The sequence below is a fragment of the Erythranthe guttata genome, chromosome 14 (genome assembly GCF_056151865.1).
Source record: "Erythranthe guttata isolate IM_541 chromosome 14, IM_541, whole genome shotgun sequence".
In the NCBI taxonomy this organism is placed as follows: Eukaryota; Viridiplantae; Streptophyta; class Magnoliopsida; order Lamiales; family Phrymaceae; genus Erythranthe; species Erythranthe guttata.
The window spans coordinates 1,566,159-1,591,947 of record NC_142546.1 but is presented as its reverse complement, the minus strand read 5'-3'; the positions used below and the strand labels follow the sequence as shown (position 1 = coordinate 1,591,947).

Here is a 25,789-nt window from a genome sequence, read left to right as displayed (position 1 = left end):
TTAATTTCAAATTTGGTTTAATCGCCACCGTCTGCAAATAATTCGTCGCCGTTTTTTGATGCTTTCTATTGGGGAATGTACGAGGTGGGCAATTGAAACAAGCTTCGCAGGTACGATGTCAACGCTTATACTTGTAATGCAGCCATGTGTGTGTTCTTGCATTTATCTCTGTAATTGTGATTTTTAGGGTTTTCCGAGGTGCTGATTGATTTAGGAATTTTGAGCTGTTGTTTTATGAATGGGAGTAAATTTAGGGTTCTTACCTTCAATTCCTTGATAACTAAATACTAGGTTAGTCACTTGCCATTCAGATTTTATAATTAAGTTTCTATTTTATTGAAGAGAGGAGTGATTCTTATATAATTTTAATTTTTGCTTTCACATTAATATAATGAAGAAACAGAGTGTGGTAGCAAAAGCCGATCGAAAACCCCCAAATAAACGCATCGTTTCGTGTAATTTGTACAATTTTTTATCCGTATATATATGATTCGATGATGATTATCGTGTTACGGCCATACCGATCTTTCTCACGATCCCTTTAGCTGTAAAAAGAAGAGTTTTAAGACAAGACAAATAGGGTAATATTCCGTGATATATATTGTTCGTCTAATGCGCTTTGAGCAATTAATTTCAGGTTTATTCAGTGCTACACAAGATGAAGTACACCTGAGTTTGTAAGAAGTCGAACAGATTGCCAGCTGGACTACGGACTTGTATTTCTCCATGCAATCTTGTTCTTGAGAAGATTAACTGGTAAGTGAAACCTAACTGTCACATCTAACCCCCACCTAACTAGCAAAAAGTAAAAAAAAAATGAAAATCGAATGTAGTTGTCGTTTATCACAAAACTGCAATAAAATAGAGACACCGAATCTAAGTGACCGCACATCGTAGATTTGGAACTTAGTAAAGACACCACCTTAAATAGCACATTGTTTGGTTGAGCCTGCACCAAACGACAGTTCCTACATTTCAAGACTCGTGAAAAAAAAAAACACATTAAGATAAAAGGCATATCACAAACAACAAGGGATGGGGGTTTTTTCGTTTTATTTTAATGCAATACGTACAGGAATTGGATAAACTGCGATCTCGTATAATAGCCCGTAAACCATATAAAGTATTGTCAGCCTTGTACATAAACTTTTGGTGTACATTTGGTCCCAATGAATATCAAATCTTGACTCGGCTACTGACCAAGAGTTTGACCGGAAAAAAATGACTCTTGTTACACACCATAGGTTGTGCCTCAATGGTTTGATTATCAAACTTTTCCCAGGAAATTTGAATCTTTTTCGTTAGAGCAAGAAAACGAAGAAAACTAGGTTTGGAAAAAATAGATTAATTTGTTTTTGAACTTTATCCTTACTGTGGGCTCTAACCATGTGCTTGGTATGGACTTTCTAAGAGATGTTTTATTTAATAAATAAATAAACATATAGGTACTTCCTAAAAAAAACAAAGGAGTGAAGAGTCAGTATCACATTGAATAGAATATGGATGCTGGAGAATTATGGATACATTCTCCCTCCATATTTAAATCTTTAATGGGTCCCCCCATATATATATGGACCAATTTTCCCATCAAACACTTAACTAAGTGTGGACCAATTTGTCTGTGTGTCTGCGTCTGTGTGTGTGTGAGAGAGAAGTTATATGTTACATCTGGTTATTTACACCAGATCTGTGTTAACAGATAAACAACCACATATTAAGCATAAATACGCATGAGTGTGTGTGCGATTATGTGGAGATCTGTGGTTAACAATCACCAGATGTTAATAACCGGGTGTAGCATAGAATTTAGAGAGAGAGAGAGAGAGATGGATAAAAACATTTCATCAAACACTTTGTACAAATAACTAAGGGAAAGAAAGAGAAAAAGGGATAAAGCCTCATCTTCCTTTTTTCTTTTGTACAAAAATGCCCAAATCAAAGTCTTGGGACTCCTAATGAAGAGGGCGCTTGCTTTTAACTAAAATCAAAATAAAAGAAAATTAATATAAAAAAAAAAGACAAGAAATAATAGAAACATAGGAGTCTGCTAAAAGATGGTCATAAAACACTGATTTTTCTGCCTTGTTTCTTTTTGCCAGATTTTACCAATATCTTGTGCAACTCTAACTGCATCCTCAGATGCACCAGATATACCTCTCCTACTGAATCCAACTGCATAAATTCCAGATTTACCCTTCCATCCATCTGCAAATCCTTCCTCTGAAAACAATTCACCTTCCTGCATTTCAACACACACACCAAAGGGTCAATTAAGTCATTTCACATTTATCAACTTAAAAAAAAAAAAAATCTAAAATATGCCAAATAGTTAACAGAGTTGCCGAAGGGCAAAATGGGTAATCCAGTTGTGATTAACTGCATGTGACTATTTCATCATCCACTTGAAGAAATCAATCCTCATCTGGAACACAGTTCCAGAGGAAAAAAAAATCTCTGTTGCAAATATCTATTTTTCTAAGACATTAATAAAATAAAATAAAAATTCTGTTGTGTGTAATAAAAACACATTTCAATAACCTGACTTAGTGTGTGACTAGGTTCAGAACAGAGAATCTAGAGTGAACCCCAACTTCCATAACTGCCCTATACATACAAATAGATACACACTCACAAAACACACACTAAAACACACACCTTTAGCCATGAAGGGACATTGCTGCAATATCCAGTAGCCAAGATAACGGAATCGATCTCGAGTTTTTCTCCGTTAATGAACTCAACCCCTCCGTTAAAAAACCTTCTAATTGCAGGTACAATCTTGATTTCACCCGTCTTGATCTTCGAAAGTGTGCCTATATCCAACACCGGTGTTTTCCCCTTCGTTTTCTTGAGTTGCAATGGCCCCACGGACGGCCGTTTCAGCCCGTATCTCTCTATATTCCCGAGAACAAATCTCGCCGCTAATAACAGTATCTTGTCCACAACCCAAATTGGCATATTCCATTTCATCAACCGAACACCTAATTCGAACGTCGATTTTCCCAATATTTCCCTCGGTAATACATGAACCTACAATAAAAAAAGAAAAACTTTTAGCTTTTAGGTTTTTTAATAGCTTTTAGTTTTTTACGTGTTGCTGACTCTAGTTCTGATACCATGTTAAATGACTGGTTTTTTTTATCTTAAAAAGAAAAAAAAAAAAGAGTTAGTTTACTCACCGAGCTTCGAACCACCATCGATGGAGCGGCATCGTGGTGGCAAAGATCAAGAGCCACTTCCATTCCCGAGTTTCCGCATCCAACAACTAAAACACGCTTTCCACTATAAGATTCCCCCGATTTATACTCACAAGCATGCGTTACATTCCCGTTGAATAACTCCTTCAACCCTTCAAACTCCGGCACTACTTTCTCCGCGTTTTCTCCACTAGCCACCACTAGCCACCTACTAATATACTCCACACTCGAACCATCACTTCCGTTAACCGTCTTAACGCGCCACAAACCGCACGTTTGATCGTACTTTGCTGTCTGAACCGACTCGTCAAACCTCGGATTAATATCGAACATTCTAGCGTACGTTTCCAGGTATTCGATGAACTGGCCCTTCGAGGGGTATTTTGGGAAGTTCTGTGGGAAAGTGACGTGCGGGAGCTGGCAGAATTGCTTCGGGAGGTGGAGTTTGAGGCGGTCGTAGGTTCGGTTCTGCCATAGGGAGGCAATGCAGTTGGCCCGTTCGAGGATCACGAACGGAACCCCCTGCTGCCTGAGGCCAGCCCCCACGGCTAGACCGGAGGGGCCCGCTCCTACTATAACGGGCCCGTTTACGAGTATGCAGCGGCCTGAGAAGAAATTCTCGGGCTCGAAAGTGGGTTGCTCACAATGAGCCATCAAGAATGTGTTCTGTTTTTTTTTTTTTTTTTTTGGCGCTAAATGAAGGAATATTCTTGAGTAGTGAATATGACAGAAGAGAGGAAAGAAGAAGCTTCAGTTTGTTTTCTGATGAAAATGTGTGGAGGGGGTTTAGAGGTTTAAATAGGTGAAAGGTAGAGCCAAAAGGGTATAGTTTGTAATTATGATTTAAAATGGATGGTTTTTCTGTCTTTTTTTTCTTGTTTTTTTTTTTTTTTTTTTTTTTAAATTTAAAAAACTTATGTTTATATAGTTTTAAAAATTGGTTCAAGTTAGTCTTCTTCAAAGTTTGACTTTGCCTCTAATGTAACTACACTTTGATTAAACATGCCTAAAAATGTCACATTCTGGTCCTGATTTAACTCAAATTAGTATAGATGGCATGACTTCTCAGAGGGTTTTTTGGTTGAATTAATGTAGCATACATAATTACATATGATAGGAATTAAATTAAATATTTTTTTAAAACAAAACTATTCTCCAATCTCATAAATATTAAAAAAAAAAAAAAAAAAAAAAGTCGCCACGAGGCGACGGTGTGGTCGAGTGATCAACGCCGCCACACGTTAAGTGTGCGATGGGGACTGCCAATTTGCACCACCAGCATAGGGTGGCGTGGGTGGGGGGTTCACAAATTAAATTCTCCCATTTGAATTTTTTTCATTTTTTTAATAAATGCTACAAAATTGGGAGATCGATAAAGATATATCAACTATAAGCGCGCGCAGTGGCGAAGCTAGTATAAGGTTACAGAGGTCGTAGATGTCACAATTTATTGAAATTCTGTATTAAAAGATTATTATTAGTTTTCGAATAGTATAGTATTGTGTGTGTATGCTGACTGTGTAAGTGACCCCTTGAAAAGCTCTAAATTGCATAATTGGCATGGCGTTTGCAGTATTTGTTGTTTTAGGTCCACTTTTGTTGTGCCTCCCAAGTGCCAACCCATGCTTTGCACATCTGTGGCAGGACCAAATTTAAAAAGCTAACATTATTATTATATACACATGTATAAAGATCAAGATTGTAAATTATATATATATATATATATATATATATATATATATATATATATATATATATATATAATTTGAGAGAGAGAGAGAGAGAGAGAGAGAGAGAGAGAGAGAGAGAGAGAGAGAGAGAGAGAGAGAGAGAGAGAGAGATTTGTTCATTAACTTACAATTAAAATTTCTATTTCTTTAATTAATAACAATTATGATCTTATTATAAATCTTCCATCTTTTTAATTAGTGCATGTAAAAATAAAATCGGTATTCTTTGGGCTTTGCTTACGTCGGCCCATCAAAGATCGCTACCTCGACTTTCAAGCCCAATAGATTAATGGACTTAGCATGTTTGAATTAAAATAATATCTATTTACAAAATACTCCCTCATTTTTCTATAATTACATCAACCCCTCTGCAATTTGTAAACTTCTTACGTTAACACCCTTTTAGGGGATTGGATGTAAGTAATTTACAATCTGCAAGGGGACTGAATTTAATTTTTCAAAACAAAAGGGTTCTTTTGTAATTACACTTCCCTTACGGAAAGTGATTGTAATTTACCCTAATAATTAGAGAGAAAGGGATATCTAATTAGTATTTATTTTTCAATTAAATCACAAGACCCAAAACTTTCATGTGACCTAGTAACACAAGAATCAAGATTAGCTAGAAGGGGTAGTAATTATTTAATTATTAAAAAAACAATTCATATTATATTCATTGATTAATCATACTACTTAATTTGAGTATATGACACATTTTTTCATGGTTAGATCCTGTTAATGAGGTCGGTAATTTAGTTATGAATGAATGCAGACTATTTTTTTAAGTAATTAATAAATAAAAGCACCTAAAAATATGGTTTTAAAAATAAAATCAATGTGATAGGGAATGCACCTATTGTAGACAAACAAATCCACCTCGTGCTACCAATCCTCCCAACATATCTATTCTATTGCATATTTTTATAGTGTCTTTACTTTGGTAATTAATATTTAATAATTGTATCTCCTTTATATTTTGAGTAAATAATTAATATAAACCCAAATGTGTTAGTTTCTTGAAACAAGTTTCATTGTCCTTAAGAAATATTAAAATTCATATCGGAGTTCAATGTATTATTAAGATTTCTAACTTTGTTCTCAAGCAACTCCATAGATTTCATTGTCCACATTTTGTTTCATAAGATGATATATATCTAAAATGTTAAGAGTCATCGTTTCAAATTTATCAATACTGGGTTTTTTTTTTCTTCGAACGTGACTTTGACCCTTTTCTAGTTTAGTTTTGGCAAAATTCAAAAAAACGAAAAATGTAGTCCTTTCGGTTAGCGTACGTAGTCCTGTCATCAGCCTCTAGCTACACTACTTGACCATGGTATCAACCGATGTGAATTGATTAGTTGTCGGTCGGAGTGCAAGAAGAGAGACTTTTTTCTAATACCACTTGAATCAATTATATTGGATGTCGGGTGAAAAAGTTATGCATGAATGAGTTGAATTTTGAATTTTAAACAACTTATGACATCAAGATTGTGTGCAATGTTCATTGGTTCATGCATATATTTCTGACGCGACATCCAATCTTGGTGACTGAAGTTGGATTAGAAAGCTGACTATAAGAAGTACAAATTACGCGCTTGGAATCTTGCCAAATTCAGGCTTGAACATACTGAAAATCACGTTTGAAGTTGAAACGACAATATTAAAACTGAAACGACATTTATCATATATATTTATAGTAAAAAAGTACATGTCTTCGTCCAAAGAATGTATCCACAATTTTCACATTAAAAGACCCCCCAATTAATTAAACAATATCCCAAGAACAAGGTTCATACCATATGCTTTGTGATTTTTTTGCAATTTTATAATGCAACTAACTCTATAACTGTAAAAACTGAATTATCTTAAAATATTTCTGACAATATATATTATATAGTATATATGTGTGTTTGTGTGTTTGTGAGGATCATTCATGTGATCACATGACAATGGAAGAGATTGGTTTTTGAATTGGCCAAGAATGGCAAATGGGGCCTAAATAAACGTTATTTGTTTAATTCTCCCCAACAATTTATTAATTAATATCTTTTTTATTTTTTTTAATAATTGCCCACTAATATTAATTAGTATCTTAGGCACGTGCAGTCAAAGTTGAAATTAATTAGATCAAGTTACGAATTCGGTTATTTTCAGTTATGTATTCCATTCCATCTGTTTAATAATGGAAAATCGTGTTCTTATAGTTTATGTTTTTCCAAAATTGCCCTTCTGGATCTACTTCTAAAGCCCAATGAGATAGGGGCCGAATCTCATTGGTAGTCAATATATAATTTCTCTCATTTTAGTCCCTCTTATTTTAAATGTACCATATTTATCCCTTTTACAATAAATTTGTCTCAAACTAGTCCCTCTCCATACATTCTAATTAACTATTGCCCGTTTGTCCTTCGGGCCTCGGATGACCCAAAATATATTTTAGAAAAATAAGTACGAATTTGCACTTATAACCACGTAATTTGCACGTGAACTTGAAGTCTTGAACCAACACACTGCGTTAACATAATTTTACCACTTTTATCACTTCTTTTTATCGCATTCATTGATTTTCTAAAGTCAAAAACCTAACAACACACACTGCATTAAGACAATCTTTTACCACTTCTAAGTTGGTCAATCAAATTAAAAAGACGACGATCATGATTTATCTGGACCTACTGCTAAGAAAACCGATCTCTCAATCTGCAATGCAAGATTCACTGTTTATATTCTCTTCCTCCTCAGACCATTGTCTTTTCCACTGATGTTGATCTCAGGTACTGGTAGAACATAGAGGCAACCTAATTTTCTTTAGGTTTGTTCGCATAAAAAATATCACAAAATGATGTATCAATTTTAACTAAATAATAGGTTATTTTACATCGGGATTAGTGGAGTTTGAGAGGGGGCTGAAGTCCACCCTTGCAAAATGGTGGACCGGCAAGAAACATCGGATGCTACATCGATTTATCATAGTCTTGGTCATGCATGTAATAAATTCTTCAACGCATTAAAATATGTAGGACCATTCATCCGCAAGAAACATCAAACATCACCCAATACTTCCAAAATTAACCTAAATAATTTTTAATGCCAAATTCTATTATATATATATATATATACGAGGACCAAAAACGAAACCGAAAATCCGAAACCTGAAATCCGAAAAATGGAGGGGGAGCCCCCTCTCACGAGCAAATTTTGACAGTGTCATAAATGATTTGATTTATTGAAGAGCCTCTTTCATGGTAGGGACAACCATATGTATGGTGTGTTAGGTATGTATTTTCACGTACGTGTGGGGTAAGTGGTATAAATGAATCAAGAAAATCCAACACTTAATTTTACCATTAATCATGTTAAAATTGGTGGAACTTAATTAGAGGTGAAATTGAAAATGGGATTTTCGATTTACGCCGATTCACCAATATTCGAGCATTTTTTATTTCGGAACAATAATCTTCAATATAACTTCCAGATATTATGATTCCGTTTTTTTTCGATATATTTTGGACTGGATTTGGAATATTTATATGAAATTTTAATTTTGATATATGATTCTACAATCGATTTTTTTTTTTCGAATCCTACCGATTTCGGTTTTGGATAGTTTTTTCATTCCAATTTCCAGATTCAAAATTTTGAATTTTGAATTTATATTTGTTGGAACATAATTGAAATTGTAGTTTTCATTTTGTTAAACGCTCAGGCAATGAACTAGCACATGCCCTTGTTTCGACTCTATGTCATAGTGGTGGTGATGGTTCTGTCCTCCCATCCTCTCTTGCCAATTTGGCTTAATAAAATTCCGTTTTGTCAAAAAAAAACATAATTGAATTAATTTTACTAGCAAAAATATTATTTTTCTTTCAAAAAATAATTTCGATCCGATCTGTCCAATTGTAACCCCACCCCCCATTCAAACCATTTCAAATTTGCACACCTGCCGTTTTTTTAACAAAAGTTCCACATAGGGAGAGAGTTTTAGGAACAACACTAAATGCCCGCTCTCTTTCTCAGCTAAACTAGAGAGAGAGAGAGAGAGAGAGAGATGGGAAGTTGTCAAACGAAAGAAAAGAGCAGCAGCACCACCACCAGGCGTAGCGGCGGTGAAACGGCGGCGGTGGACCGGTGGTGATGGGGCTCAAGAACAAAGTAGTTCTTCTTCAACAAGATATAAACGAGATAATGTGCATACGAGAGACCGGAAACCAAATGTACGAGCGAGAACTAATGCCTTTCGCCTTCAAACAAGCGCACCAAACTCCGCAACACTTTAGCACACAAAGAAGAAACCCTAATTAATATTACGTACTGCATAAATAATAATGATAATAATTTGGAGGACCAAACAGCAATTAGGAGAGATGAGACTGTGGACAAGTGGAAGAAGCTCTATTTTGCCATCAAGAATGAGCTTGATCATCTCATTATTCAGACCACACATCAAGGTTAGTTAATTAATTAATTAGCAACAGTGTTTTGTGGGTAATAAGGTTTTGATTGGTTCGAATCGTTCGATATTGCTCTACAGCTCTTGGGCGAAGACGTTTGAACAAGTCGAAGATGCAGATTTAGCTTGCGTGGATGCAATGGTTCCGTTTCTGGAGAGTATCTGAGTATGCATTCTTAATCTATATATTTCAATTTTTTTTTTTTTTGATTTCGTTACGTTTTACTTAAGTTCGTTTTCATATATTAAGTTCACCAAAGCCATATATATTATTTTTCATCGCTCAAGTTTGCATTGATTTCACATTTGGTTCCTTATTATAATTACAAAAAACACATTTGGTCCATTGTGTTTCAATAATTCAACACTTTTGGTCACATCCGTCTATCCTCCATTAGTCCATCAGTTGAGACAGTGAGGGGCACACGCTTGATTCCTATAGGACTTACGGAAAATTGACGAAAAGGACTACAAAGGTTGAATTTTTGAAACATGATGGGCCAAATGTGAAATCAATGCAAATTTGAGGGACGTAAACTGTATTTCCCCCATATATATACAAACACTAGAGGAAACGGCATATCGAAAAAATAGGAATACGAGAATTTGGGGGAAACATGTAAATATTAAAAGTATAAGGATATATTTATAAATATTCTATATAAACATGTATAAGTTTTTATTTATACATAAATTATTTTTATATATTTTCATACAAACATATTCAAAATAAATTTTACTATCAACTATCAATTTGCAATTGACTATTACATCATGTAAATAATTAGGGAAACAACAAAAAACAAATTTCGTATGTGGTCCCCATTGTTTCTTAAAAAAACAATTTCGTCCCTTATGTTTCAAATTTTAAATTTTTAGTCATTTTCGTCAATTTTCCGTTACTAATAATGGAATCAAACACGCTCCCATTAGTGTATTAACGTAATGACTAATGGTAAATTGACGGAAAAACCAAAAAGGGTTAAATTGTTGAAAATTGAGGGACTAAATCAGTTTTTCTATGAACTTGAGGGACCAAATATGAAATAGAGGTAAGCATGGGGACGAGAAATATATTTTATCCAATAACAGAATATATTACGCTCAAACGAATCGATTGAAATAAATTACAAAACAGACATAGTAGTTTGTAACAAGATTTGAAATGGAAAAAATTTAAATTATTTAATGATATATATATAAAGTATATATATATATATGTGCATCGCCCCATTCTTCCCCAAAATTATTTTTGCTTTTTTTTTTGGCCCGTTTATTCAGGAAACGGCGTCGTCTCTTCCCCTCCTCCCAATCAGCATCGTGCATTTTTTTCTTTTCCCTTTTCATCCGAAGCAGCCTGCTCGAAGATTAAATCAAGCTGCCTGCTATATCTTTCTTCTTTTCTTTTAATATATAAATAACAAACTACAAAGTAAAGATTAAACATGGCTATCAAAGAAATATCACGTCTTCCAGGGAAATTAAATAGTCGAAAGTATCCTATTGAAACTCCCCATTAAATCTCTCGTTCGATTCAAAATAATTTCAAAATCGTGGAATAAGAATGTAAAAATTCAAGATCGCACGATCTTTTCCTCAGTGACGGGGTGGTACTCTTAATAGGATCTCGCACCCAAATTTTTATGTTGTGGAATCCGTCAACTCGAACACATTGAGTGTTCGAGCTACCTTACGATGGGGATGGTGAGAGATTTATCCCTACAAATCGTGGGTTTTGTCACGATAAACTAGCTGGTTTTAAATTCGTTGCAAATGAAATGTTTAGGTATATAGTCTGATAGGTTTAGGTATATAGTCTGAAATGTTGCAAATGAAATATTGATGCTTAAATACTACCCAACCTCCATTAATGCATAGTGGCCATTATTTAATTTCACGGTTGATAGTGGCTGAAGAAATATTTTTAGATACATTTTAGAAGGTTAATGGCAGTATGGAAAGATTTTTATGGAATTTCTAGAAATATCTATGCATGTTTTAGAAATATCTAAATTGGGCGCGGAAAATGTCTTAAATGGGCGTGAAAAATATTTTCATACACCTGTTTTTGACGTGGAAATTAATAGCGCAGATCAGCAACGAATAACAGCCCCAAAACGCAATTTTTTTGGGTTTTCACATGATTAACCACAAATTAAACATATAGCTAATTTAGATGAGAAATTACTTTCAATTTAGAGAGATTTTCGGATTTAAGAGGATTTGAGACAATTGTTGAGGGTTTTTGCGAATTTTGGGGCTTTTGGGGTTTGGTTGGGTTGATTTTAGAGGGATAAGGACAAGAATACAATGAACGGTATTTTAGTACCATGTAAATCATTTCAGGTTTGAGAAACAATAAACTTTAGTCGCACCAAAATTCAAGAAAAGGAAATATTAATAAATAAATGAAGATATCTTATATATAAAAGAAAAATATCTTTATATATAAAAGAAATGTTTTGCCCGAAACCTTAATTCCAATTTTGTAAAATATTTATCCGTTTACTTGCAAGTCAATATATTTTCTTTTGTTTTTCTCCCGTCAGTTTTCTACATATATATATTTCCACGTTTAAGAAGAAACCGTCCACTTCTCCACTTATGTCTCGCTCGCTTATAATTATTATAACTCCTCAGGCAAACTTCCTTCTTCCCCCTTTTCTCGATTCCATATCCCACGATGATCTGCCTTATCGTTCATAAGTTCATAGAAGCTTTGATTCTTCCATAAATATTTGTGAAATTCTTCCCACTATTTATGGATTCTTCTTCTACGCTGTAAAACATTCATATATTCTTCTTCCTCTTCTCGCTTAAACTGTCCTCATTATTTGCTGCAATTATTCATTAAACTTTTGTGTTACATCATCTGTCTCTGCTCTAAAATAACGACCATATTGATTATTTGTTTTTTGCATTGCCTGCTATATGCCTCATGTATATCTATGGTATCTCTAAATTTATTTTATATAATTCAAATTCCAAAAGTGTTGAATTATTGAAACATGAGGGATCAAATGTGATTTTTCTGAATATGGAGGACCAAATGTGAAATTGATGCAAACTTAAGGGGTGAAAAGTTTAATTTTCCATTTTAAAAACTGAAAAACCACGCCACCATGTATAGTATTTAATCAAATCGTGTAAACTCGTAAAATCACCCTAATACACTTCCACAATTTTAATGAAATTTTGAAAGACAAGGAAACTTAATCTTCTAATTAGTTAGAGAAGCCCAAATTCCATACAACGTATAAAACTATCTATCTATCTCTCTCTCTCTCTATATATATATATATATATATATATATATATATATATATATATATGCACAAACCTGCTGCAAATCGAAGCCGCCAACAAACTCCAAAACCATGGCTGATGATAAATCAGATCTCCCACCGGAAATCATAGAAATTATTCTGTCGAAATTATCATCAGTTAAATCTCTTTTTCGATTCAAATCAGTTTCAAAGTCATGGGATACGATGATCTCCGATCCTGTATTCGTCGAAAATCATATCCAAAAATCTAAGGAATCGAACTCGCATAACCTTTTCCTACGTCGTTCGAATTTGAGTACTTTTATCCGGTTTTCGGCGGTTAAATCGGAAGATAAAAAATTCCAAACCCTAGGAGTATTAACGGAGACCCCCCCTTCGAATGTGGGTCGGTATTATGCCTTTGTGACTGCATACTACTCTTAACCGACGTTCCATACAGGAGGCTTGTGTTGTAGAATCCATCCACTCGAACCGCGGAAAAGCTTTGGAACAAAGATTGTTGTTGTTATGCATCTTTCGGGCTTTGTCGTGATCCAAACACCGGCGATTTCAAGGTTGTTGTTTTGGATCGGCAGCACTACATACTCTGTTTATTCTTGCACGAACAAATCCTGGATTACACTGAGAAAGGAACACGATGGTCTTGGTCTAACGATCACAAATCCGAGTGGACTCTGTGTTAACGGGGCTAGCTATTGGGTTATGTGTTCCATTACTACAAAAATAATGTATTTTGATCCGAGAGATGACAAGTTCAAGATGCTGGATAAGCCGGAACAAATAGACGACAGAGTGGTTTTCTTGGTTAATTTGAGGGGCTCTTTGTGCCTGTATTGCTATTTCGAAGGCGTAGAAAAGAGCACGGTTCGGATTTGGGAAAAGGAAAACGGCATAGATAATAGTTCTTGGAAGGAGTTGGTAACGGTTGAATATGACTATGTGTCGATTTTTTCGGAGTTGGAGCCACTATGTTTTATCGAAAATAAGATTGTATTCAGAAAAGATTGTGATAGATTAGTAATCTACAAGCCTTGCGAGAAGAGTTTTGAAGCTTTTGAAAAGGACACGCCGGTTAGGGAAATTGCTATGCCTCCGGTTAAATATATGGAGACTTTGTACTTCCCCATTGATAAATCGAAATCGAAGCCGAATAGGAAGCGAAAGTGTTTGCAATAGAAGTTTTATTTAGCACTGAATTTATTATGTTTTATTTTCTTCATACATTATCTAGTTCAATATCATTTTCCCTTTTTTGCACTTTTTACCCTAAAAATTCAAAAAAAGGGATACTCGTATTTTGAAATACTATTTTGGTTGCACTTTGCGTTTCGACAATATATGTATTAAATACTTGTGAGATAATTATCTTCAATCATTAATTATGTTTACCTTTGTTGAACGGTCAACATATTAATATCACATTATTACACAATAATAATGACTTTTGTTGTGTTAATATTATTGTGCTAGAGATGTAATAATGACTTTTGTTGTGTTAATATTATTGTGCTAGAGATTAATTTAACAATATTGCTGTGTTAAAATGTAGTATAGTTAATTTTACTGTGTTGAATAGTAATATAGTTTATAATATTACTGTCAACCACAAAAATACCGATCTCTCGATCTGCAATGCAAGATTCACTGTTTATAGTCTCTTCATCCTCGGATCATTGTCTTTTCCACTAATGTCGATCTCGAGTGGTAGAACATAGAGGCAACCTAATCTTTTTTAGATTCGTGGCCTTAAAGTATCGTATCGATTTTAATAAAATAATAGGTTATTATATATCGGGACTGAAGTTCACGCTTGCAAAACGGTAGACCGGCGGCACACACAAGAAGGTTCAATGGGGAGTTAGGCTCATAGGATGCTACATAGATTTATCATAGTCTTGGTCATGCATGTAATAAATTCTTCAACGCTTTAAAGTATGTAGGACCATTCATGGCAAGAAACATCAAACATCACCCAATACTTCCAAAATGATCCTATATAATTGATATGTGTCCTTAGGTTTATCAATCAAAATCATTTTTTTTATTAATACCAAATTCTATTATATATATATATATATATATATATATATATATATATATATATATATATATATATATACATACGAGGACCGAAATCGAAAATGCGAAACCTGAAACCTGAAACCCGAAAATTAGGGTGGGGGAGCCCCCCTCTCAGGAGCAAATTTTGACAGTGTCATAAATGATTTGATTTATTGAAGAGCCACTTTCTTGGTAGGGAAAATCATATGGTGTGTGTGTTAGGTATGTATTTTCACGTACCTGTGGGGTAAGTGGTATTATTGAATCAAGAAAATCTAACCCTTATTTTACCATTAATCATGTTAAAATTGGTTGAACTTAATTACAGGTGAAATTGAAAATGGGATTTTCGATTTACGCCGCGATTCACCAATATTCGAGCATTTTCGATTCGGAACAATAATCTTCACTATAACTTCAAGATATTATGATTCCGATTTTTTTCGATATATTTTGAACTGGAATTGGAATATTTATATGAAATTTTAATTTTGATATGATTCTACAATCGAATTTTTTTTCGAATCCCACCGATTCCGGTTTCGGATAGTTTTTTCATTCCAATTTCGAACTTCGAAATTTTGAATTTTGAATTTATATTTTTGGGAACATAATTGAAATTAATTTTACTCTAACAATATTATTATTTTCTTTCCAAAATAACTATAATTTCGATCCGATTTGTCCAATTGTAACCCCACCCCCCATTCAAACCATTTCAAATTTGCACACCTACCCTTTTTTTACAAAATTTCCACATAAGGAGACAATTAGGAACTCCTAGAAATAGTTTTTGGAACAACACTAAATGCACACTCTCTTTCTCTCTCTATAAATTCAAAACAGCAGCTAAACTAGAGAGAGAGAGAGAGAGAGAGAGAGAGAGAGAGAGAGAGAGAGAGAGAGAGAGAGAGAGAGAGAGAGAGATGGGAAGTTGTCAAACCAAAGAAAAGAGCAGCAGCAGCAGCACCACCGGGCGAAGCGGCGGTGAAACGGAGGCGGTGGTGATGGGGCTGAAGAACAAAGTGATTCTTCTTCAACAAGAAATAAACGAGATAATGTGCATACGAGAGACCGAAAACCAAATATACGAGCGAGAACTAATGGCTTTCGCCTTCAAACAAGCACACTGGAACAGAGAGAACAAGTCCCTCAAAGATGAGCTCATCAAACTCCGCAACACTTTAGCACACAAAGAAGAAGCCCTAATTAATATTACGAGCTGCATAAATAATAATAGTAATAATTTGGAGGACCAAACAGCAATTAGGAGAGATGAGACTGTGGACAAGTGGAAAAAGCTCTATTTTGCCATCAAGAATGAGCTTGATCATCTCATTATTCAGACCACACATCAAGGTAATTAGTTAGTTAGTTAATTAATTAATTAATTATGCTTGTGCTCTTTTTTTTATCATGCAATCAAGAAAATTTCAGTTAATGATTAGGGTTTTATTATGTCTATAGTCTATAAAATATATATAACGGTCAAATCTATATGCTATGGTAATATTTTATCGTCAGTCTTCACACACCAACATGGGTATGTGTGTTTTGTGTGTGAATAAAAGAATGATATATACACCCGCCCAATAGTGTAATTATATTCACCCATTGTAGCATGGGATATAAACTTACAATCGAGTAAGGCCCGATGATCGGTGAATACACATATTTTTATCTATGTACTTTTAATTAATTTATTTATTATTATATATTATTATTAATAATATTAATTATTAGTTATTTTTGTAGAAGAAAGAGTGATGTGTTGGAATATAGCGGATGAGGAAGAGGTGTTATTGGTGGAGATGACGAACGAGCTGAAAGCCAAAGAAGAAAGAATCGAGTTTCTGCAAAACAAGTTGGTATCGATGGAACTTCAAGAATCGAAGAGGGAGAGAGAAATCGACATTTTAAGACAAAGTTTAAGGATTATGAGCCACAATAATAAACGTTTTTAATTAATTAGCTGATTCTTTTAAAAACGTGTTTAATTAATTAGTACTTGTCGTTCTACATATGTTGTCAAATTGAATACTTGACAAATTAAATTGCCAAATTTGCATTGGTACTCAAAATTCTATTTGTTTATTACTACATTTGACAAGATTCATTACACATAATTCTTAAATCAAATGACAACTTTATTATTGCTACCTAAAATAAAATAAAATAAACCAAAACACTATCTATTTCTAACCATAGCTCTTATTTCATCTTGGGATCGATCTTTATTAAGAAGTCCCAATGCAACTATCGAAATTAAATAAATAAATAAAATAATAGAAAATAACCAAATTGCCCTTCTCTCACTTCTTCTCGCCCATGCCAAGAGTGTTCTTCACACCATCAATGGCGCCTTGAGCCATGTGAGCCACCTGCTCTCCGGTCTGTATACAAAGGTATGAAAACAAAAAAAAAACAAAAAAGAAATTGTGGTGGTATTAGTAGTTTTTTTAATATTAAAGGAGTGAAATGTAATAAAAAGAGAAGTTGAAGGACCTGTTGAAGAAATCCAGCACTCTCCTCCTTGCTTCTATGGGCCTGCTCTTGGGTTTTGCCCGCTGCATCGCAGGCCTTATCATGGGCCGCATGTGCTGTGTCCTTTGCTGAGTCAACCCATTCCTCCGCCTTGGCCTGTCAATTTATTAATAATATTAATTAAGATAATCTGATAAAAAAATATATTTATTTATTTATTTCAGAATTGTTTTCATGAGAATAAATAATTATGAGTTAATTGCAATTACCACCCCTGTGAAATCTCTAATTGTCAAATAACCCCCTGTCAAAAAAAAATTAACTCATACCCCCTTGTGTAACATGTTTTGAAGCACACTGCACCCATTGTCATTTTAATCTATGACCAAGCGTAAAAAGACGAGAATGCCCCAGGGCTTTATTGCAATTCGTAAATCATATTAGTGTTTATAATTTTTTTAATAGTTTTTCAATTTTAAACAAAAAAATCGAAATATAATAATAATAATAATAATAATAATAATAATAATAATAATAATAATAATAATAATAAATAGCTCGACAAAAAAATGCCCTCCGACGCCGACGACCTCAATTTCCGTCCGCCGCCGCTCCCGTCTTCTTCCGCTGAGAGGAGCTGCTTCAGTAGCAAAGGCGCCGCCACCAACGACCAAATATATGTAGAAGAAGTCGAAACCCTCGTCTTCTGGGCCAAGCCTCTCGCCGGAAGTCAACCCTCACAAGCGGCGTAGCAAAAGGGGAGTCTCCCAAGCTCCCAAAACCAAGAAAAGAAAACCCCACAAATGTAGTCTAGAAAATTCATATTAGACTAACAAATCTGAACAAAATGGTCCATGATTCCTCTTGTAGAGAAATCAACTTGTGTGATAGAAAAAATTAAAATCATCAAAATCATGCTGGCGGAGATGGAATCATCATAGATCGTGAGTTGCCGATTGAATTTCATTATCCGTATGTGGGTGGTGGTGGTGTGATGGCGGAACAGAGGTGGTAGTGTTTGATTTGTAAGAAATCAAACTTCCCCTGTTCTGCTGCCCAGAGGAACGCGAAGAAGGTGAGAGCTGGGCAATTTTTTTATTTTTTATTTTTGATTTGGGGGTGTTTCTGACATTTCACACGCAAAAAGGAAGAAAAATTCGCACTAGCAGCGCGTGAGGGACACGATTTACTCGGAGGGGCCTCGATGCCTTGACTTTTGTTACACAGGGGGGCATGTGTGAATTTTTTTTTGACAGGGGGTATTTGACAATTAGAGATTTCACAGGGGTGGTATTTGCAATTAACTCAAATAATTATTTACTGCATGTAAGAAATACCTGAGTCTGGCCGTGGCTTTGTCCTGCGTTGAACTGAGTGCTCGACATTTTTTCTTATATAAATAATAAATATATATGAAATAGTTTTTGTTTTGAATGTTTGTAATAGAAAGTAATTGTGTTGTGAATGATTAAAATCGTTTGAGTTTATGAGGTATTTATAGTGTTATTTGGATTAATGAAGTAACGACACGTGGCAATTTTTAATCGGTTGAAAAATCGTTGGTGATGAGTGATTTGCTGCATGCTGCCTTTGACTTGTGCAATGTGAGCTATTTATTGTATACAAGTTTTAGCAAAGAATGTGCTTCTCCATGCATTAATGCGATTGTTAATTGTTTGTTTTTTATTATGTGTTAACAACAATTAAAATCAAGTTTTAATTTAAATTGTTATTACTTTTCAGCAATAATGTTTATTATATTTAAAATTTATGATATTTTGTGAAGTTGTTCATGAGTCCTGCACTAGAAGTGCAAGATTAGCAAAATAACAAGAATAATTTAGATGGTCCTTGCTTTAATTTTTTTTTATATATATATATATATTTTTTAAATTAGCTAATTCACCTTCGACATTTTTTTTAGTGTTTTTGTCATTTTAACGTTCCCCTAAATTCCAGAATGATAATTCATCAATTATTTAATAATCCGCGAAACTAATAAAATTTGTAGTCCCAGCTAATTAATTTGTAGATATTTAACTGTGACGTGAAAATCAACATCAATCAATCAATTCCGTGAATGCAGGTCGTTGATTTCGACCATTGGCATGATCGAAACATGTTTACAGGCAGCGTAACTTTGTGACGGATCGTTTAGGCGATTGTGCGCATACACATCGAACTCACCAGGCAAATTTTCGAGTTCAAACATCATAATTCATATCACAATGATCGCACCGGAAAATGGATTTTTCGACCTTAGCAAGATTTGCACCGACTCAGAAGGCTTCGCCGTACGTGAGTATATGGTGACGCCAAATGCATATTAATTCAGTCGTTCATAGTCATCGATTTATAGGCTTTAGTTTATTTGCTATTTTGATTGTGGTAAGCTTAAGAAACATATATAGTTCATACATACTCAAGCTTTGTAAGATAATTCATGGCCTCTGCATTTCTGCATCACAAAGTTGACTTCTTCCCATAAGCAATTTATTACATAAACTGAGGTTTTTCATGTCAATTATATCTGCTCATACATCAGTTACCAAAAAAAAAAAAAGTTTACACATTGCACACAACCTAGAGAGTTACAAGCCGTCGCCGAAGAAAATAACTTCAAAATTACAAGAAAACATAACTTAGCGCAGGTAATAATACAACCAACGGAGCTTCAAAATAACCCTTATTTCAACGATAGAAATAGATAAGGACGTTGCAGAATGAATCAACCTTGACAAGAAATGTTATGTAATGACGAAGAAAACCAGATATAAGCACAACAGATAATGAAAATGTCGCCAACAATAGACGAAGCTACAAATAAAATTTGAAAAAATCAAATGCATACAAGAAAGGGATATCAAGAAGATCTAAAACTCTGTCGAAAATGGGAAAAAACAATTCTTGTAATAAAAACTTCATACATATAACAATGCTCCGGAAAACGAAATGAATTTGACAAAATTCAGCGTACAAGGAAAGGCCGCTCATAGCTTTTACTAATAAAGTGCTACACAATCTCGGCATTAGTAAATTCATACGAAAAGCAATACATCTTATTCGTGGTGTTTATGATAGGTAAGAATGAATTTTGATCTGCATAAATCAATATATACAATCTACAATGTTTAATACTTTATACAAGTGTTGACAACTATATCCGTGGATTATAATCAACCATCCTAGAAGCACGGCATTATTTACGAGCCCTACGAAGAATAAAAACAAAACACACACAAAGAGTAAACATAATAACCAATGATTCTCACAACACAACATCAAATTAACGATTCCTCGTAAGAATCAACAAGTCATGTAAATTTCTAGCAAATCGAAAAATTACCTGGAAGAAGAGCAAGGAGCAATAGAATCAATCGTCATTCGAACAGCAAATTTAACTGATGTTTATCGAATACCTATTAGATTCGTGGTGGTTTTTATCGAATAATTCATGTGTGCAATGACGAAAAGAAAAATCATCAACTTAGTGGATAATCAACTGAATGGAAAATGAACTCTACTTAATCAGGGTTTCACCCAAAAAAGGGGGGAAAAAACATCACAAACAATCGATCAATCACAACAAGAAAATCCCCAAAATAAGATCTAGAAGAATCGGAAAAGGCGAATCAATCAATATATAAACCATAGAAGCAACACTAGATTAAAAAATCGAACGCCAGTCAATACATAATATTTTTCATCTAAATTAGGATCGAAGAAAAAAAAAAAAAAGGAAGGGGGGGAATACAAACAGTAGAGAATCAGTTGATATCTTCGTCGTTGAAATCGTCTTGGAAGGAGTTGAAGAAGTCGGAATCAGCCAGACGGTGGAGATCCAGTACGGGGCCCTCGCCGAATATATCCAGAGATGAATCCACGTCGTCAACGTCCATCGCCACCGTGACGCCGCCGCTCTGCTCCTCCGCCTCTCCGAAATAGTCCATCGCTAAACTCTTCATTCTATTTCTCTCTCTCTCTCCCTCCAATAAATGGGTTTTTTAACGGGTCAAAAAAAATCGGGTCAGATTATTTTTTTATTTCGGGTAATTAGCACTTTGCACCCTTTAAATACACCAATTTGGCACATTGCACCCTTATATTGCAAATTTGGCACTTTGCACCCTCCAATTAGGATATTGAAGGTGCATTTTGCCAAGCAAATACTAATTGAAGGGTGCAAAGTGACAAATTTCTAATTTAAGGGTGCAATATGCCAAATGATGTATTTGGAAGCTGCAAAGTGTCAATTATCCTTTATTTTTCGACGATTTCGACTTAATATTTTATAATTTTTAAACAATATTTTTTAGTTTAATTTCGGGATGATATTTATAATTTTTTTATGTAATGGAATATATATAGTTTCTTAAATTCAATTCGATTTTAATTTAAGAAAATAATAACTAGAGTTCTGATTTTACTCCAAAATTATATTTACAATAAAAACGGAGTTTCCAAATTTTCGAATTGAAAATTTTCCGACTTTTTGTCTATTTAAAAAAAAAAATTGAAATTAGTCTCTCACTTGTATAAAAAAAATAAAAATACATTAAATGATTATGAAGGGCTAATCTAAATTCTAATACAAGTTCTCATACCACAAAACAATTACTTGTATTTATATAATTTATAAGAAAAGAAAAATAAATAAATAAATTTCATTTTATGACATTACTTACAAAATAATAAATATATAAATACACTTTAGTCACTGGATAAGAGAATTGTGGCCGTGGCGGCAATGGCGAAAGCTGCCTTTCATCTCCACCACCACCGTACTTTCCTCCTCCTACGTACCCAAACAAACCCCCTTCCCCACTCAATTTCCATCTCCGATCACCGTTTTCTCCTCCACCTCCTCTCCTCACCGCCGCTGCGCGTGAGCTGCAGGTCCCGCCGGTGGGACTCCAACGCCGAATCCTACAACTCCAAGAACTTCAATTTCGACGACAACGATGAAAGCCAAGGATTTTATGACAGCACTACGGACCAGTGGGATGTTTTTGATGAATATATTGACAGCATCTGGATTTTTAAGGTTTTTTTTTTTTTTTTTTTTTTTTTAATTTCTCGTATATAAAAAATATTGTGTTGATTATGATTTCTGCAATGTGGGTTTTAGCTTATACTTATAATTTAGAGTTGATTTACGAGAATTAATCGTAAACTTGATTTCTCAATAGGTACACAGGGGGGCCATGACCCCCTTTAAAAAAAAATACAGTAGTATTATTATACATAGAGATTTGTTATTTTTCGAAATTAAGTTTAAACGTTTTTTTTTTCCTTTTCAATTTAGGTTTTTTCGTCGTTCGGTTGGATGCTTCCGATTATTATAGCATCGTTGCTATTGGCGAATGGTCTGAAAGCTTTTCTATTGGCGTTAGCACTTCCTCTCGGACAATCGACTTTTGCATTCGCTATACAAAAGTACCAAAATCGGGGCAAGACAAAGACAAAGGCAAAGCCCGTTAATACTAAGACCAAGAACCGAAGTTCACGTTCCTATAATAAATCGAGGAATTCGAAGTTGGAAGAAGTTGCGGAGTGGATTGGTAGTGAAAGATCCACAAAGAAGAAGAACAAGAAAAGGAATAATAATGGATATCAATCTTGGGTTTTGAAAAACGAGGATAAGTCGATGAGTAGCATCGATAGAAGTCAATCCGATTTCGGCGGATGGGATGAGTTCGATGAAGGGACGAGGTTTTACGAAGAATCATCTAGAAGGGAATCTCGGGAATCGATTGGATTGGAAGGGAATCTTGTAGAGAAGAAGGAAAACAGGGGATTGAGTGACAGTTATGGTCCTTCATTGCTTAAGTTGTTGGTTTCGATTTTTCCATTTTTGAGCTCGTGGATGAAAGTGCTATAACGTTTTTTGTAAGCTAATTGTTGGGGTACATAAATCACTACTTGTCTATTTACATGCATAAATTATCGAGGAAATTTTGTTGGAAGCCCCTCAAAAATATTTTCTATAGCCGAAAAATGTTTTTAGCAAGTTACCCCGATTATATTATAATATATATGGTTATAATTAAATTTGGTATTCGTATCAATTTATTTCATCCATTAATTTTGGATCACGTGAATCTTTCAACTTTCATGTAAAAGACCTTCTTCCCCGTGACATTTGGAGGTAATCCCAATAAAATTCTTGAACATTAATTTCATTTTAAAATTATTTCTCAAAAAATATTTCCTAAAATAAAATTAAAATGTAACTCAAAATACTTCCAAACGCAATCTTCAATCTTAACAATGGATTAGAAATTAAAACTAGCATCGTTGACAACTTTTTATACAAAGAAGCCTAAATTTTGAACCAACTATAGTAAAAGCACAAGAATCGAATTAAATCGAACGATATCGAAATATATTAATCTCTTGAAGAAAGACGAATATTCGTTTTAACTTCCGCCTAAATCTGTTCTCCCATTTTGGTATGATTCTGCGGATCATCCTCGTAAGCGTACGCGAATCCCCCGTGTCGGGTCAAATCCATACCCGACAATTCGTCGTCGGGCGAGATCCGAAGAAGGTTAAGCTTATGCAGGATATAGAACAAAGGCCCCATTGTTAAGCTGACCCAACCGATAATCACCACAATTTGGATAATATGGGCTGCCAAAAGCCCGTACCCGCCACCCATGAATAACCCGTACGGCCGACCCGGTTGGCCCGGGTACACCTCGTTCACGTACTTTTTCGTAGCGAACAAACCCGTGAATATGATGCCCCACGCGCCGCAGCCGCCGTGGAGCTGCGCCGCCTCCAGTGGGTCGTCGTATTTCACCTTCTGCGCCAGCTTGTTGCACCCGATGAGCACCAGCGCCGCCACGAACCCGCAGATCACCGCCGCCCACGGCTCCACCACCGAGCAGCCGGAGGTGATGGCTGCGAAGCCGCCGAGCAACCCGTTGCAGACGTCTGTCACGACCCAGTGGCCGGAGATTACGCGCTTCGTGAACAAGGTCGTCAGCGCGGCGGTGCAGCCGGCGAGAGTGGTGGTGACAGCCGTCCGGCCGACGGCGGACCACTGGCCGTAATACTCGCCGCTTTTGTATGGGCTGAGGATCTTGAAAAACGAGCCGGGGTTGAATCCGTACCACCCGAACCATAGCAGAAATGTACCCAGCACCACCAGCGACGCGCTGTGGCCGCGTAGCGCCACCGCCCGGCCTTCATGGTCGAACCGGCCGATTCTGGGGCCTTCTATTAATGCTCCGTACAAACCGGCGATTCCGCCGACCATATGAACAACGCCCGACCCGGCAAAATCGATGACTCCGGATCCGAATAAGAGGTTTTCGGTTTTTCCGGCGCTTGCCCAGCCGTCGGTTGACCAGAACCAGTGAGAAACAACTGGGTAGACAAATCCGGTGAGGAAGGATGAGTAGATTAAGTATGCGACGAACTGGGTTCTTTCGGCGATGGAGCCGCTGGTGATTCCGGCGGCGGCGATGGCGAAAGCCCATTGGTAGAGGAAGAAGCTGTAGTCGAAGAGGGAGGAGGGCATCTCGCTCAAGCCGAAGAAGTGTTTCCCGATGAAGCCGTTCGACGGCGCGCCGAAGGCGAACGCGAAGCCGAAGAGGTAGTAGAAGATGCCGCCGGCGGCGGCGTCGAGGACGTTTGTGAGCATGATGTTCATGGTGTTCTTGGCCCTGACCGAGCCGGCACAGAGCATGGCGAAGCCGAGCTGCATGGCGAACACGAGGTAGGCGGAGAAGAGGATGTACGTGGAGTCGACGGCGTAGGACGTGTCGACGAATCTGTCCGACACGGCGGTGAACTGGCCGCAGATGTAGTCGGCGGCGGCGGCGGCGTTTGTGATGTTCTGCCCGAAGAGCGGGGCGAGCTGCTCGGCTGAGCAGATCGAAGAAGCCATGACCGATTTGGCTTCGAGCACAGAATAGAGAAAAGCAAAGAACAGTAGGGTTTATAACTGGAGAGAGACTGTTTCGGAATAAGAATGGATGATTCTGTTTTGATCCGAATTAATAGGGAGAACAGAAGCCTCACTGTGAACTGGTTTTTAACCAAATAATTCTAATCTTTTATATATATATATATATATATATATATATATATATATATATATATATATATATATATATTTATTTCTGTTATAATAAATTAATAATTAATTTATCATGTACTATGCAAAAATTAACTTTGAAATGGAAATTATTATATAGGAAAGTATATAAAATGGGATACGGATTATTAAAACTTAAAAGTATATAATATCTGAATTTATTAGCTCTAGATTTTAAATTCTTTAAATTTTTTTAATTTATTTTTTTGTGAATGTAGAAGAGTGTGACGTCAAATAATTCGATTTCGTAATTTGAGACTTAGGATTCGACTTTGTATAATCATTTTAATTATGCATTGTGGACAAACAAGGAAAATTATGTGTAATTAATGTATATTAAGAATAAAATCATATTGCAATCATATGTACTTAATATAAGAAAATTAAAATAAAGAATTCAAATTTGCAGAAATAAGTAGATCAATTAATTAGATTTGTTGGTAAATGGTAACTGATGGAATCTTGACCAACTG

The 25,789-nt window shown here is 35.4% G+C and overlaps 5 protein-coding genes and 3 long non-coding RNA genes across 9 annotated transcripts; 4 read left to right on the top strand and 4 right to left on the bottom strand.

The window, feature by feature from the left end:
- On the top strand, positions 1–3,050 carry LOC148764889 (uncharacterized). Its single transcript, XR_016029562.1, has 2 exons — positions 1–110; positions 638–3,050. It is a non-coding gene; the product is annotated as an uncharacterized LOC148764889 (long non-coding RNA).
- LOC105963082 (putative indole-3-pyruvate monooxygenase YUCCA7) lies at positions 1,834–4,032 on the bottom strand. The gene is made up of 3 exons (XM_012987451.2): positions 3,180–4,032; positions 2,656–3,030; positions 1,834–2,239 (listed from the first exon to the last, which is right to left on the bottom strand). Exons 1-3 carry the CDS (start codon positions 3,849–3,851, stop codon positions 2,048–2,050), a joined length of 1,239 nt encoding a protein of 412 aa, XP_012842905.2. The 5' UTR covers positions 3,852–4,032; the 3' UTR covers positions 1,834–2,047.
- A 4,490-nt stretch (positions 4,033–8,522) lies between these two features.
- On the top strand, positions 8,523–9,680 carry LOC105963356 (uncharacterized). Its single transcript, XR_001173269.2, has 2 exons — positions 8,523–9,375; positions 9,459–9,680. It is a non-coding gene; the product is annotated as an uncharacterized LOC105963356 (long non-coding RNA).
- Positions 9,681–15,526: 5,846 nt separating this feature from the next.
- Positions 15,527–16,806, top strand: LOC105963080 (uncharacterized). 2 transcript variants are annotated; one of them, XM_012987449.2, is made up of 2 exons: positions 15,527–16,084; positions 16,481–16,806. In XM_012987449.2, the coding sequence occupies exons 1-2, from the start codon at positions 15,652–15,654 to the stop codon at positions 16,687–16,689; spliced, it is 642 nt and encodes a 213-aa protein (XP_012842903.2). In that variant the 5' UTR covers positions 15,527–15,651; the 3' UTR covers positions 16,690–16,806. The 2 variants fall into 2 exon arrangements, with proteins under 2 accessions (XP_012842903.2, XP_088669339.1); XM_088813213.1 differs by having other exon boundaries at positions 15,580–16,084; positions 16,484–16,806.
- A 45-nt stretch (positions 16,807–16,851) lies between these two features.
- On the bottom strand, positions 16,852–18,679 carry LOC105963081 (uncharacterized). The gene is made up of 3 exons (XM_012987450.2): positions 18,547–18,679; positions 17,231–17,365; positions 16,852–17,118 (listed from the first exon to the last, which is right to left on the bottom strand). Exons 1-3 carry the CDS (start codon positions 18,592–18,594, stop codon positions 17,038–17,040), a joined length of 264 nt encoding a protein of 87 aa, XP_012842904.1. The 5' UTR covers positions 18,595–18,679; the 3' UTR covers positions 16,852–17,037.
- Positions 18,680–20,152: 1,473 nt separating this feature from the next.
- LOC105963355 (uncharacterized) lies at positions 20,153–20,696 on the bottom strand. The gene is made up of 2 exons (XR_001173268.2): positions 20,556–20,696; positions 20,153–20,421 (listed from the first exon to the last, which is right to left on the bottom strand). It is a non-coding gene; the product is annotated as an uncharacterized LOC105963355 (long non-coding RNA).
- Positions 20,697–21,911: 1,215 nt separating this feature from the next.
- On the top strand, positions 21,912–23,187 carry LOC105963079 (uncharacterized). Its single transcript, XM_012987447.2, has 2 exons — positions 21,912–22,253; positions 22,515–23,187. The coding sequence occupies exons 1-2, from the start codon at positions 21,957–21,959 to the stop codon at positions 23,088–23,090; spliced, it is 873 nt and encodes a 290-aa protein (XP_012842901.2). The 5' UTR covers positions 21,912–21,956; the 3' UTR covers positions 23,091–23,187.
- A 265-nt stretch (positions 23,188–23,452) lies between these two features.
- On the bottom strand, positions 23,453–25,233 carry LOC105963078 (ammonium transporter 1 member 1). Its single transcript, XM_012987446.2, has one exon. The coding sequence runs from the start codon at positions 25,104–25,106 to the stop codon at positions 23,640–23,642; it is 1,467 nt and encodes a 488-aa protein (XP_012842900.1). The 5' UTR covers positions 25,107–25,233; the 3' UTR covers positions 23,453–23,639.
- Between the last annotated feature and the right edge of the window lie 556 nt (positions 25,234–25,789).

Excerpts from the sequence above, each read along its gene's own strand:
- LOC105963081 (XM_012987450.2), bottom strand. The coding sequence starts at position 18,594 with ATGTCGAGCACTCAGTTCAACGCAGGACAAAGCCACGGCCAGACTCAG. Across the intron at positions 17,366-18,546 it reads AAAGCCACGGCCAGACTCAG|GCCAAGGCGGAGGAATGGGT; the intron begins GTATTTCTTACA and ends ATAAATTGACAG. Across the intron at positions 17,119-17,230 it reads GTGCTGGATTTCTTCAACAG|ACCGGAGAGCAGGTGGCTCA; the intron begins GTCCTTCAACTT and ends CTTTGTATACAG.
- LOC105963079 (XM_012987447.2), top strand. The coding sequence starts at position 21,957 with ATGGCGAAAGCTGCCTTTCATCTCCACCACCACCGTACTTTCCTCCTC. Across the intron at positions 22,254-22,514 it reads ACAGCATCTGGATTTTTAAG|GTTTTTTCGTCGTTCGGTTG; the intron begins GTTTTTTTTTTT and ends TTTTCAATTTAG.
- LOC105963082 (XM_012987451.2), bottom strand. The coding sequence starts at position 3,851 with ATGGCTCATTGTGAGCAACCCACTTTCGAGCCCGAGAATTTCTTCTCA. Across the intron at positions 3,031-3,179 it reads CGATGGTGGTTCGAAGCTCG|GTTCATGTATTACCGAGGGA; the intron begins GTGAGTAAACTA and ends TTTTTATTGTAG. Across the intron at positions 2,240-2,655 it reads ATGTCCCTTCATGGCTAAAG|GAAGGTGAATTGTTTTCAGA; the intron begins GTGTGTGTTTTA and ends GTTGAAATGCAG.
- LOC105963078 (XM_012987446.2), bottom strand. The coding sequence starts at position 25,106 with ATGGCTTCTTCGATCTGCTCAGCCGAGCAGCTCGCCCCGCTCTTCGGG.
- LOC105963080 (XM_012987449.2), top strand. The coding sequence starts at position 15,652 with ATGGGAAGTTGTCAAACCAAAGAAAAGAGCAGCAGCAGCAGCACCACC. Across the intron at positions 16,085-16,480 it reads TATTCAGACCACACATCAAG|AAGAAAGAGTGATGTGTTGG; the intron begins GTAATTAGTTAG and ends TTATTTTTGTAG.